Source organism: Pteropus alecto, unplaced genomic scaffold (genome assembly GCF_000325575.1).
Source record: "Pteropus alecto unplaced genomic scaffold, ASM32557v1 scaffold61, whole genome shotgun sequence".
Lineage (NCBI taxonomy): Eukaryota > Metazoa > Chordata > Mammalia > Chiroptera > Pteropodidae > Pteropus > Pteropus alecto.
The window spans coordinates 16,788,886-16,803,691 of record NW_006434835.1 but is presented as its reverse complement, the minus strand read 5'-3'; the positions used below and the strand labels follow the sequence as shown (position 1 = coordinate 16,803,691).

Genomic DNA, 14,806 nt, shown 5'->3' with positions numbered 1-14,806 from the left:
GTGCCACAGCCAAAAGAAGTAGAGGAATGGAATGAACTATATGTCTTTTTTTAGTCTAGAGTTTATTTTTTACACTGATGTTATTAATGTCAAACAAATATTTGTAATAGCTACTGAATGTCTAATAAGTCAAAACTGAGAGAAAAAATATCCAAAATATATAAAGAATTCATACAGCTCAATAGCAAAACAAACAATCCAATGAAAAAAATGGGCAGAAGATCTGCATAGACACTTTTGCAAAGAAGATATACAGATGGCCAATAGGTACATTTAAAAAAATGCTCAAAATCACTAATCATCATGGAAATGCAAATCAGAACCACAATGCAGTCGTTACAATATTATGTCACACCTGTTAGAATTTTATCAAAAAAATAAAAAGTGTTGGTGAAGATGTGGAGAAAAGGGAACCCTCATGCACTGTTGGGAATATAAATTGGTGCAGCCACTATGGATTCCTCAACAAATTAAAAATAGAACATACAATCCAGCAATTTCACTCTGGGTATTTATCCAAAGAAAACAAAACACTAACTGGAAAAAATATATTCCTCCCTATGTTCACTGCAATATTATTTACCATAACCAAGATATGGAAACAACTAAAGTGTCCCGTCAATGGATGAACAGATAAAATACACACGTACACACACACAATGGAATATTCAGCCATGAAAGAGAAGGAAGCCTTGCAGTCTGCGACAACATGGAAGGACCTTGAGGGCATTATGCTAAGTGAAATAAATCAGAGAAACCAAGCCCAGTTGATCCAGAGAACAGATTGGTGGTTGTCAGAGGCAAGTGATAGGAGGGTAAGCAAAATAGGTACAAACTTGCAGTTATAAATAAATCCTGGGGATATATTGTATAACAGGGTGACTATAATTAATAATATTCTATTGTATATTTGAAAGTTGCTAAGAGAATAGATCTTAAAATAGATCTTTCTAATCAAGAAAAACAGAGAAAGCTAATAGTATGGTTTAAAGACCACAGCAATGGAATCATAAGACCTGAATTAAAATTAGGCTCAACCACCTAACGGCTATGTTCATTTTGATAAGTCATTACTCTTTTGAATTCTTATTTTCTCCCTAAAACAGATGATAAGGCCTACCCTAATACATCTTACAATGTGTTGTGATGTTCAAATAGAATATAATCACTTCTTGATTATTCATGACAATAGGAATGTGAAAGAATCATGAGTACCAAAACCCAAAAATAGTAAATTAAAATTTTTAATAATTAATTCCAGAATACATTTTTCGTATACTGATTTATCTTTCTAATTATATTTTGCTTAGAACCAAATTAATTCCATTTGTATTTCTTTAACCTACACCAGCAGATGGCAGGAAGAAGTAGCCTAGATAATTACAGTGTGGTGACAGAAGTCATTTTGGAACTTAAAATTTACTAAAATTAATTGACAAAACAAAATAAAATATCAGTTTTGTAGTTATCCGTCACTCCATTCTTTCTTGCTTCTTCAACGAATTAAAGTTTTTCTTTAGGAATTTTGTTAAACGCTTTCGTCTCACCAATTCTCTTTCTGCCCCAGTTTTTCTGCTTCCTGGTTTTCCCACATACCTTATGTGCCATCTTGTAGTTGTCCAATCCCAACTCCTTAATCCCCCATACATACATATATATTTCTCCTGCCCTCTCCTTTTGTGGCTTCTAGTTCTAAAATTAGCTCATTCTGTATCTCCCTGTTCAAGTGTCTGTTCTTTCTCAGGACTTTTTTCAGCTGGGAGTAAAGAGGTTATGTATATATGTATGTATGTATGTATGTATGTATGTATGTATGTATGTATGTGTATATAATTCAAAAATATTAGTCCACATTAGATAGTACTTTCATTTTTAAATATATTTTTAATATTTTGACATGTACACCTCTCCTGGTGCCTCTGTATTCAATCCTCTAGCCCACATTTTAAGAATGAGGAAGGATGTGGCTCCTTTTTGTCCCCATTCTGAACATCTTTCTGCTCAGTACTGGTTTACTTTTCTCCTTGGGCTATGGTCATACACAGCCCTTTTGCCCTGCTCTCACCTCACTGTATGATTTATTGTGCACATACACATCTGTCATCCCAATATAATCTATATAAGTGTCTTTTAAGGTGTAAACCATTCATTTAAAAAATACTTCTCACCATGTTGGGGTAACTAGTACCAGGCCTACCTTCCCACCCTAAACAACTAGAAAATGGGACATACATGGGATAGAATATATGAAGCAGCTATTTCAGATACTGAACAGCAGGAGCATGTGTTATCCAGAAGAGAGAGGAAACAAGGTGAGTCCTGGAGGCACATTACTGACCATGGCACAGCAAAGAAGAACTCCAGGAAATCATGGCAGCACCAGGAAGCTGAGAAACTGAGTTCATAGCTTAGGGAAACTAAGGTGGCTAGAATCTGTGGGAACGTGTACTGGAGAGGAAGAAGCTCCTCAGGGAAAGGTCCAGAAACCTGCATCTCCTTGAGTGTTACTAAATGCTAAGTGGACAAACCTGGGCGACTATTGGATAGCTCTAAGCAGAACATTTCCCAGAAATTATGCAGGAGTGGGAGGTGTGGTCCTGTCCAGCCAGAGACATTACTGAACCCCAAGAGCATTCGGTAGAGATCCCAGAAGAACTACAACTTAGTAGAAAGGATAAACTTAGCCTTAAGTAAAGGCTACTCTAAGCTCATCCTAACAAATCGGAACAATCCTCAAAAGACTCAAACAGATCCACACATAACTGCCTGAAAAAACAAAATCCAATCCTTTGGGGGGGGAAACAACAAAATTGAGACATTCAACAATGTAACATTTATGATACTCGGCTTCATTAGTCATGCAAAGAATCAGGAAAATGTGATCCACAACCAAGAAAAAAAGTCAATGAAAACTGGCAAAGAAATGACAGGGATGGTGGAATTAGCAGAAAGGAATTTTCAAAGAGCCATTATAAATAGGCTCAGTGATTTAAAGAAAAACCTGAATATAGTGAAGAGAAATGTAGAAAATGTGTAAAAGAACCAAATAGAACTTTAAGAAATGAAAAAATGCAATATCAAATGAAAGTCAGTTGATGGGCTTATCAGTAGATTAGACATTACAGAAGAAAGGATCAGCATAGTGAAGCATGAAGAAAATATGAACAAAATACAGAGCCTCGGTGATGTGAGACCAATGGTCTACTGTACGTGTAATTGTAGTCTAAGAAGAAAAAGCGTGGGAGCTGCACAAAAAATATTTGAAGAAATAATGGCTGGAAATTTTTCAAATTTTATGAAAACTATAAATGTCTAGATCTAAGAATTTCAATGAACCCCAAGCAGGATAAGCATAATGTAAACCACATCAAAGCACATTGTAATCAAATTCCTGAAAACCAATTATAAACAAACTCTTAAAATCATCCAGAAGAAAAGAACACACATCACATATAAGGGACCAAAGATTGATTGCAGACTTCTTATCAGAAACAATGCAAGCCAGGAAAAAAAAAAAAAAATGAAATCTTTAAAGTGCTTGAAAAATAAACTCAACATAGAATTCTATATCCTTCAAATAGGAAGGGAAAATAAAGACAGAAAAACAATAGCCAAGAGAACTTAGCACTAGCAACTTGTACTACAATAAACACTGCAAGGGGTTCTTTAGGTGGAACCAAAATGATACTAGGTGGAAACGCAGATCCATCCAAAGGAATGATGAGCCCCAGAAGTGGTAAATATATGGATGAAGACTTTTCATTTCTTAATTTCTTTAAAAGCAATTGACAGTGAAATAACAGTGTTGTAAGGTTTATATGATATGGAAGTAAAATGTATGAGAATAATAGCACATAGTTTACAAAGGGGAAATGGAAAAATACTATTGTAAACTAAATTACATTTTTTAGGTAAAGTGGCACAGTAATGTTTGAAAATAAACTGATAACTTCAAGATGCTTATTGTAAACCGTAGATCAATCAGTTTTTAAAAACTGAAAAAAGTGGTAGAGTTAATAACATACCAAAGAGAAAAGGAAATAAAATACGATCAATCTAAAAGAAGATAAGAAAAGAGGAAAGAAACAAATGAGTACTGTAATGTCAGATAGTGGTATTGCTATGAAGAAAATTGTTGGGAAGCAGTGCTCCATGAACTCACATTTCTATATGATCAGGACTTTGAGGAAAGATTGCTAGCATCTGGATTAAAGAGTGTTTGAATGGCAAACCTCCAAAGTCTGAGACCTCTAGAGAGATTTAGAGACTTCTCCCTTGGACACAGGTATTTACTTGCTAGGGCCTCTAAACCTAGAGACCTTCTCTTCCACTCCCCTGAGAGGATTTGTCATTCATTACAAAGCAAAAGTCAGCAGGTCCTGTTCTCCCTCTTCCCCTCACCCAACCCCACTCCAGAGAGGAGGAGTAGCAGGTATGTCAGCTCTCCTACGTAAACTAACTACAAGAATTCATTATTTTGAGGTTTCTCTCATGTCACCCTGTGGAGATTGGCACATAGAGAACTAATGCAATTATGAGTAATTAATTTGTTAAGCATCCATTCATTCTGATAGGTTCCTATCAGAATGAAAGGTTCCTATCAGAATGAATGAATGAATACTTAACAAATTAAAATAGTAAGGGGGTCTCTCCTGTAAGGTGGCTGGGAAGGCCTCGCTGAGGAAGTAACCTCTGAGCAGAGAGGTGAATAAGCCATGTGAAACCATAACATGGAAGAAGACCATGACACTATTATTGGCTCTCTCGGTGCCTAGCACACTTTATCACACATAAGCAAAATTTAGATCAATGAAGGTCAAGGGTATGACACTCAAAGGCTGGTCACTTCTGGCTAGAGTCTTACTTAACTTCTGTAAGTTCAAGAGTAGCTACATCTTCAGACAAAATGACATTTTAGCCACAGACTTGTTAGCTAGGAAAAGATAACAGCTGGAAATCAAAATCAGTTAAGAACTGTCTAAAGTATAATCAATGTTTTATTCCCTTAAATCATATATGTCTGCAAATTTAGGTTTAGGAAGCACAGAATGAAGTTTTAGTTGGGAGGCTAAGTTTTTTTGTTTTTGTTTTTGTTTTTGTTTTTTTACAAAGGTAGAAATAGATGTCACTAACTAGGTTTGGAAATTACTCTCATTCTTGTAAATGTGACATACACAAATGCTGAGAACAGATATAGTTGAAGAGTACAGGCAGTAGGAATAACAAATGAGCGTAACGAATTCTAATTGGGTAATAACTAGTACAATCCTGTTCTAGAGTCATAGTGTGTCAAGCTTGCAGCCAGAAGAAAGGATGGAATGCAAAACCAAAAAGCAAAATATTCCTTGACTTTGAGCTGGGGCCAGTATTAGTGTGACCCTTTTGGTCTAAACACTGCTTGTCTCTGTTTCACCAGGTCATTCCTTCCTTTGCTATGAATCATCTCTGAGAATCTGTAACAAGCACATCATTGTCAAGAAGTTAAAAGCAATTGATAAGTTGTTCTGCTAACACCTGTCAGTGAAATAACTCAAGGCACAAAACCCAGGCATTTAAGGAGTTGACAAGTATTATTAAACCTGTTTTGCAAGAGAAGCTGGTTCAAAGAGGGAAAAGCTGTCAGAGGTAATACAGTCAGTAAGTGGCTCAAGCTTCCTGCCTCACACAACCAGGCTGTAACCCCGTGGCCTCTCATAGCCCAAAAGACTGTGAGGCCATCAATGAACAGTGATTAGGGTTTCCTTCTGTCCAACTTTAAAATGTCGTGACCTTTTTAAAGCTACGAATATGTCTTAAATTCAGATATATTTCTTATGACTGGTTTTCTCTGGGTTTTCTCTCTCATTCTGAAATTTACATTATTTAAAAAATTTTAAATGGTAGCAACAGTATATTTTTCTGTTTCTCTATTTTTTTTTCTTCTTTGAGCACTTTAATTTGTCCGTCTTTGGCGCCCTGCTAAACCTCATCTCTGAACTGAGGCGAATCATAGTAATGCCTTCACCCAGGGATGGCGCTTCTTGCAGTTCCTTTCTTGACTCTGGCCTTTATTTCATGATTTTATTAAAGAAAAAAGATAGGAAAACCTAATTCAGAGTAATTAGGATTCATAACTCAGAAATGCTTCTGCTTATTTGTAACTAGCTTTCTAGTTGCTCTCCACTCCACTTTCCACTCTCCATTTACTTTTTTAAAAAATAAATAAGCAATAAACTGTCTTAGTCTGGGTTCAACAGAAAGCGGAGCATAAGACAAAGGCTTAAGTGTGCATACTCTATCCAGGACGCTGATCCAGGAAGCAGAGCAAGAAACAGCAAAAGTGAAGCAGGGAAGTGGGTAGGACCTGTGCAAAGATGCTTGACATATTCGAAGTGGCCACCCCTACGAGCAGCTGGTTGCTCAATCCTGCAAGACAGCCTAAAGAACCATAACAAAGAAACAGAAATGCTGCAGTGGGAAGAGAGTGGCATCGGGCAAGGCACTGTTAGGTTGTACGTGCCAGAAGCCAGCTGGAGCCCAGGAAGAAGCTGTGGCTGGAAAAAGATACAGAGAGGCCAGATGAATCTGAAGTAGTAACAACAAGTTGTGTCCCATAATGCACAAATATATTCTTGTTGCATATACTTCAGAGCATAGGTATATAAAGTAAAACATAAACTTTTGCTCCCCACCCTTCTCCTGGATACCTGTCATTAACATTTCACTTTCTTTGCATTTACATATCATCTAAGACATATACAAATGTCTTTTTCCTTTTAAAAAAAAACATGAATCAGATCATACTAATCTTTTTCTGTGACATGTTTTTTTCACTCATGTATTACATCATGGTTAGGTTTTGGATTTTTTTTAAAAACATTCATTTTAATGTTTTAAAAGACAGAAAATGACAGGCAGAGGGAGTCTAAAACAATTAGAACTGAGGCAGCTGTAACAAAAATGAACACAATGCAATGATTTGACCTCATGAAGGAAATGACAAATAAAATTTCACAAGTCTTCATGTTTGCAATAATATATTAATGTACAAAATATCAAAAATACAAAGTATCAGTGTTCCCCTTTACGTTTATAATAGACTTTCAAATTTCTGTTTAATACATTTATAAGCCTTCTCTGTTTAGCAGCGGCACAAATATATACTTACTAGTATTTTACCATGAGAATTATAGTTTTCATCTCAAACTAGTCACTTGCCTTTTTCCCATAGCTATATACATTTCATTTCCATTATAAGACACTAAAGACCTTTCTAGTGGTAAATCTTGATTTTTAAAAAGAATCTTTTTAGTACTGTAGCATGATGGATTTAATTGAACAGTTTAAGAATAATATGGTAACTACATCATACTGTTTAAACCAATCCACAGCTGTGAGAAAATGTTTGATTTTTAAAATATAACCAAGATGAGACTGCACAGTTATGAGCAGTAAAATACTAGAAAACAGTGAATTAATAAAATGATTTTTCATCAGTGGCCATTTATTATTTTGCTCTTAGGAACCTGGAAGAAATGGTCTCCTTTGAGTTTCAAGTGTTCTAGTAAATCTAGGCATTTCTTAGCTTCCTCAATATCACCTTGAATCACTGAAATAGGCGACTCTAAAGAATCAAAGTTCTTTTCTGGTCTGAGGTAGCCAACGATGGCCACACTGAGGCTTTCCCCCAAAGAAGTCCTCTTTGAAGGTATGTGTGATACGAGTTTCCATGGACTTTTTAGTATTCTTGTGCTATGGGTTCCTTCCTATGCTCACCGCCATCTTTTGGACATCTCCACTTCCAACACTGGCCCAGCCATAGTAAAGCGCAGGGTTATCTGCTACTTGTTCGGGAAAGTTAGCTGTGCGGGTGCCTAGCTGCTTGCAGCTTGGCGGTGGCGGAAATAAGGCAGGTGCCTCTGGACGCTGTCCACTTGGGGTATGGGCTGCAAGTCCTGCAGAGCCAGCATCAAGGTGGTGCCGGGACCCAGGTCCAGCCAGGGGACACCGGCGCGAACTCAGCCCGTGGGCCGGGCAGATGCACAAGCCCGGAGGCACCGCGACTGCCAAGGCAACAAGCTCCTTGCGCTGCAGACCCAACAGCACGTCATGCTTAGGTTTTACGTCACCGTCAGCAAGTTGATTTTGCCCTGTGGGAGGTACACTGGAAAACACTGATTTAACCTTTATTGAATTGATACATGAATGAAGGAATGAAAGGATGAGTTCTGGTTAGAGTTTTGCCTGTAGAAGAATGCTGCTGTGCAGTGGGTACTGGCTGGTAAAACATGGAACTGCCCTTGCCAGACGGCTGACCAGTCACCCTGCCAGCCTCCTCCTCCTCATGCATCAGTACCTCCATGTCCTCAATTCAGCAGTAAGAATGGAGACTGTACAGGGGAGACATGGAAAAGAGATGAGAGGAAAAGCAATTATCTCTCTACCCATCCGAGCTCTTGGCTGAGGCCCTATATGAAAAGACAGATTAACAAGAGAAAAACTAGTTTCTTCCCATGTATCCCTCAGGTATACATGGGAGAAACCCAGGGAAAAAAAAATGAGTTAACTCCCCAGGGTGACTTCAAATTCAGGATTAAATACCATTTTAACAGAGAAAGAAGACGGGGGAGGTAGGCCTGTTAGGGGAGAGTAAATAACTTTTAGGAAAGGTGAATGGCCCTTAGAATAGATGGGAGGTATCATAGCTTGTGACAGTGCCTGTGTGGGTGCGGTATAGACTTCTGATCTCTCCTGTGACAAGAATCAATCTTCTCTGGTTGATGACACTCCTGGGGAAGGGATCTATGGCAATTGAGTTCCTTTTGGAAGATCTGTCTCTAGGCAGATAAATGGAATTCAGAGAAAGCCTCTCCCTGCATTTGCTGTTTTTCAAGTGCCAACAGCTCAAAATAATATATCAAAGCAGCATATTTGGGGTGTGTCCTGAACTCCTACAGTCAAATTTTGGGGTAGCGTATTCTGCTACTCTTCAGAGACAAGGGGAGACTCTTAACAAAGATTTGTTCAGTCAGCAAATATGTTAACCCCATGCTCAGTGACAGGCACTATAGATAAATGGGGAACACAGCAAGAGAGAAGAGTAAGGCAAAGATGCAAAAGGCAAAGAAAATAGAAATGTTCCAAAGAAGTAAGAAATTTCAGTGATGGCTAGATTAGTACAGTGCTTGTGTTAATATAAGTTGTTTAAATCCCAGCCATCTGCTCCCACATCAAACACATACACGCTGTACTCCTGATTTCACTCCTCCTACACATACATATACATCCCAATAATAATCTAGTGATTTTCCACAGTTGATAATAAAAAATACATTTGATTCAAACCAGTGGATTGTGACCCAGATCTAAGTATAAATATAGTGGGAGTCCAAAGTTTCTTTAGTGACAGTCTTACTAAATTATTTGGCCTGTTTTTAGCCACATTGGGTATTTTTTTTCTTTTTAAGGTTGTTATGAATGTTGTTTGTAGCAGCATCAATAAGCCAAGAATTCACATACTCAATCCACAGATTACTCATCATTGCCTGTTCATAACAGAATCCTAAAATGTTTAAGATTTCTGATGCAAATCAAAATCTCATCATCGCTTGTCATTGCTAAATTAAATGACAGGATAATAACATTACATTAAAACCATTTTTCTCTTGATTGAGTACCTTTTTCAGAAGTGAACCTTGTAGATGTATATTTTTTTCATCAGTACTATAAATGCACTTAGAATCCAAGATAAAAATAGAATTGAAAAGGGAGGAGTGGAGTGGGATGTTTTCAAATTATTGACGAGTCTCTTGAATCTCAACCATATTTGACAGTGCAGTGCTGGGGAATGGAGTAGTTTAGCTCAATTTATTGAGACTTAGAACTATAGAAAGGAGGCTCACAGGTCAAACTTGGTCTTTATTGACACGACTATATGTTTTTGTCATCAGTCATATGGCATTCCAATACAAACTGGCTGTTAGTGACCTGTAGGAACTGGTGCTGTTCTGTTACTCTAATAAGATAGGTTACAGCCTATGTGGGAAATGAATTCCTAATCTGCTAAAACAGAGTCGATTCTGTTGACTTACTGTTGTGAACTCTCTTGGTCGTTCTGTCTAAAGCTAATTAACCTTTCGATCACACCGACTATCTCTCCATCTGGCCCTTGGCCCACTTCTTTGTGGCCAGTCAACCAGTCCTCATGCCACTGAGCCCATCGTCTTCACTTGCCCTTGTACCCAGAACTCCTTTTCCATTTTAAAGTCTTCTGTCCTTCAAAGATTTTGCTTCTTCACATCTTCCACCTTTAATGTTATGAAAATCATATACTGGAGCAAACCTTTTACTTTTTGCCTCATTTAATACGATCCTCATTAGGTGGTAACATGTCAGTGATAACATGTCAGTAAAAATCTCAAGCTCTTAGAGAAGTTGACGTAGGTATAGACTGAAACAAGATGGGCCATGAGTTGACAATAGTTGAGTCTGGCTGATAGGTGCATGGGTGTAGAGGAAGTCAGTATGCTATTTTCTCTAGTTTTATGTTTGAAGTTTTCTATAGTAAAATTTAAAATTAAATTTAGCTCTTTAGGATCCATTTTTTAAATAGATGCTCTTTTTCGAGTCGGTGCATGGAATGGGTAATACACAGGATGGATTAGGCCAAAAACCTGATCCTGCCATCTAAATACCCCACTATCACCCCATCCTCAAGGACACAAATAAAATTCTTTAGAGCCTGGAACTGCAACTTCTCTCTTCTCCTTAGGTCCTGAACGTGATTACCAGAATCCTGGTACACCTACCCCCTGCTTCTTCTTAAAGTGCCTAGATAAAACCACACAGAAACACACATTAACTTGGTCCTATTTATTAAGTCCCACTGTGTTTAAGCTCTGTGCTAGGCATTGGGAAGGGGGAATATGAAGCTACTTCCCTCTGAGTTCCCCAAGATGGAAAACAGAGGCACCAATGAACAACCCTGATGCAGTATAGACACTAGGAAATGTCATCTGAAATAGAACTACAGCTGTGCAGCTGTAGGGTAGTGGGGAGAGGAAGTGTCAAGCAGATGTGTTCTCGAAAATGATGCAAACTACTGAATATTACCTTGAAGGAAAAGGTACTCTTCCCTGCTTTGGCTCGTAGTTATGATCGCTAAGGCTAGAGCTCCAACAGATGACCTTCCCTCTCCTGAAGAACTTAAAATGATTGAGTTACTAATGTACTTTTTTCCCTCTTTTTAAATTATGATAGTCTTACTTCTCGTTTGCCAAAAACTGGAGAAACCATCCATGGACATAAATTTTTTATTGGCTTTGGAGGGAAAGGTGCCAACCAGTGTGTCCAAGCTGCTCGGCTTGGAGCGAAGACATCCATGGTGTGCAAGGTAAGTGTAAAGTACAGTGGAGAGGATTCTAGAGGTAAGAATCTGGTTTTAAGACCTGAGTTCATTGTTTTTATTGAACTTTTTTTTTATATATATATTTTAAGTGATCGATTCAGTGGCATATAGTAATGCCCTCACGATGTCATACAACCACCATTTCTGTCAAGTTCCAGGACATTTCCATCATTTCATAATAAAACTTCTTTCTCCCTATCCTCCCCCTGCCCACCCACTCCCAACCCCTAGCAACCACCAATCTACATCCTGTCTCTATTCTGGATGTTTCCTATAAATGGAGTCATATGATATATGGTATTTTGTGCCTGGAGTCATATGATATATGGTATTTTGTGTCTGGCTTCTTTTACTTAGCATGTTTTCAAGGTTCATCTACCTTATAGCATGTATCTGTACTTCTCTTTGTGGCTGAATAATATTCCATTGCATATGCCAGTTTGTTTATCCATTTACCTGTCGATGGACACTTGGGCTGTTTCCATCTTTTGGCTATTGTAAATAGTGCTGCTTTAAACATGCACGTATATGTACTTGTTTGAATACCTCTTTTCAACTCTTTTAGAAGTTCACTCTTGTTAAAGATTTAAATAGGAGAGAGTAATCTTCCTTGTCCTTTGTTAGTTTCTACCTCACTGAATCCTCTGGGAAGCAGCAATCCTCAAATAACTTAATGCTGCATTCCCCGAATTGAAAGAGTGGATAACTAGAATTAGCCTACTCCGAGGGGTTTCTCTAGTCCAGCTTCCTAACAACAGCACGAGTCATCCTGCTTTAACTGTAGCAACACAGCTTTTAGAAACTTGGTCTAATAACTGGTGATTTACTCATCCCTAAGTTATTTTCTTGTAATGCTATATCTTGGATCAGAAAGGAAATTGGGCCTTAATGAACTATCCATAATGATCTTTAGGCATAGTTCTGTTTTCAGGTATGTAAAGAAATGATATGTACAATGCAGCAATCCTATTTCCATCCTACTGAAATTATTTGAAAATAAAGCAGACTTGGCTGCCAAAGGTTCAACTTTTGCATCTTTAATGAAATTTCAAGATGCTATCATTACTGGTATAACAGGAAAAGTAGTTTATTGTAGGAAAGCTAGACTGGGTCTGCACAGCTGAGGATAAAAGAAATGTGAGAAATTTAAATGAGCTCTCTCATGTGAACTGGGTAGATTTTTACCACAATTTCTCTGAAATGTCACTTCCCATTGCATACAGCACTTCTCTCTCCAAAGGAGTCTTTAAGTGATGCATAAACTATACAATTATCAGTTCATCTACTAACGAACCGTAGCTTTAGTTCTAATTTATGACTCACATGATATAATTCTCATCTGGCTGTTTGGTCAAAAACATCACTTGAAGCACAAGATTCAGAGAAAGAAACCCTCATCTGCTAAGGCTGAGCTCTTGATAGATTTAAAATATCAATTAATCAGCAATAAATTATTGATGACCTATTATGTGCTAGAAATTATGGAGCTTAGAGAAGGAGCTGATGAAAAATGTTAGACCTGACCCATCCTACACTTGATTAGAAATTAAGGGTTTGGGGAGTAATCAGATAGTGCTGACTTAAGAGGGTTTGGGAACGGAAAAGAGGATTTCATTTCCTGGCTGGGAAAACTTGGACAGATAATCGGTGTTAGAAGCAAGGGACCAAGAATGGCTGCCCTGAGGAGAAGGGAGTTCCCTAGAGCTGGAGCTGTTAGAGTTTGGAGAACCCCCTCTTGGAAGCTTTATAAGAGCTGTTCATGTAGCCATTAAAGTCAAAAATTAGATGTCCCCTGGGATCTCTTCCAAAGCGAAGATTTTGAGATGGGTTTTATTTTAGGTCTATTGAATTTGAGGCAAAGAGAAAAGCAAAATAGAAATATTTGAATTGTGGAACTACACTTAGGAAATGAATCATGAAACCACAGGAGTGGATATGAGAGGAATAGAAGACAGAGGGCTGTACTTGGGGAAATGTTCCATTTGGGAAGATGGTTAAAGCAAAAGTGCTGTGTGTTTTATTCTGGTCTGTGTATGATGGTTTATGTTAGCACCTGTACAGTTCTGAAGTGCTTCATGTCTGCCGTGCCCCTGATTTAGTCATCTAGTGTTTAGGCCCATAGTGGAATTTAACCTGGGTGTCTTACAGAGGATAAGAAAACAAAGCTTCAGTTAAAACCTATACATGGTTACTTTCCTTCGACAAACTGGGACTGTTAGACATGGATTTATTTAAGCTTAAACAAATTGCATTATATTCTTAGACTTCTTAACAAGGAAAATAAAATCTCTTATAGTGGGAGTTATTGTTATCCATTAATCATGGTATTTCTTTTCATTGTGAAATATATTTTTATTAAGCAAATTAGCCAAAGTGTTTTATGGCAGTTTGTTAAAGATGACAAATTCCAAGTAGAAACCAAAACCATTAAATTACTCAAGATAAAATTGAACAGATGGAACTTAAAAAAAAAAGAAAGAAAGAAAGAAAATTTCCTATGGTTTTCTTAGTAACATTGATTTGTACTACTGCCCTACAACAAACTAAAAATTCAAGCTCTGATGAAATAAGTCTTTTCGATAACACATGCAAAACATCTTATATTGAGCTAAGGAGAAATATTTGTCAAGATATTGTGGTAAGGACTATTAAGCAAGAGTCCATCAATATGTGTACAATGAAATATACATAATGAAACACTTCAAGTCGTCACAAGTTGTATAGTCAATGTTCACTTGTCACTGGCCAAAGCTGCAGTCCAAGGATAATTGGCAATGATATTTTGAGATTAAAAATCCAGACAGATATAGAAAATGAAAGTCTTCTCGGCATGGCAAAGAACCTGTTAGGATACCTTTCATAGGACTTCACCTGATTTGTTTTCTTCTTCTCCATTCCATTAAAGCCAAGTATTAGAGAGGAGGAAAGTGTTTCTAAACATCAAAACTGACAGCTCAGGAGGACCATGGTAGAATAAAGAGCTGAAGATGCAGTGGCCCAGTCTGAGCCAGAGACCCTGCTTCCTGTGCAGATGGAAGGAAGCCATGAGCAGACATGGACCCAAATGACGCAGATCCGAAATCAGCAAACTGGGAGGACCTTCAAGAAATTACCTGGTCTTGCTTCCTTCACACATGAGACTCTCTAAACTCGAATACAAGTAGCTGTGTGTTTTCCTTTGAGAGGTCGGGTCTGGAGTTCCGTGACAGAGGCAGTATGTTAGACCAGTGCTACGCAAAGTCTGGTCCTCAGGCCAGGCTGCAAACTCACTGGTCTGGACAGCACAGCAACTGAGAGTGAAGAGAAACATTTATAGCAGTTTGATAATTTTATAGCTTTTGAATATAACAGTAATAAATTAGGTCTTATATTTTATGTGGTTCTTTTCATTTCATTATTATATTTTACAAAATTATTAGT

At 37.7% G+C, this 14,806-nt stretch overlaps 1 protein-coding gene across 2 annotated transcripts in view; it reads left to right on the top strand.

Annotated features, from left to right (window-relative positions):
- The window catches only part of RBKS (ribokinase), a 78,052-nt gene that overhangs the window by 8,957 nt on the left and 54,289 nt on the right, over positions 1-14,806 (top strand). For both annotated transcript variants that reach the window (XM_006910346.3, XM_025045674.1), the window contains exon 2: positions 11,239-11,371. In XM_006910346.3, the coding sequence (XP_006910408.1) occupies positions 11,239-11,371 (133 nt within the window). The remainder of the gene's footprint in view (positions 1-11,238; positions 11,372-14,806) is intronic.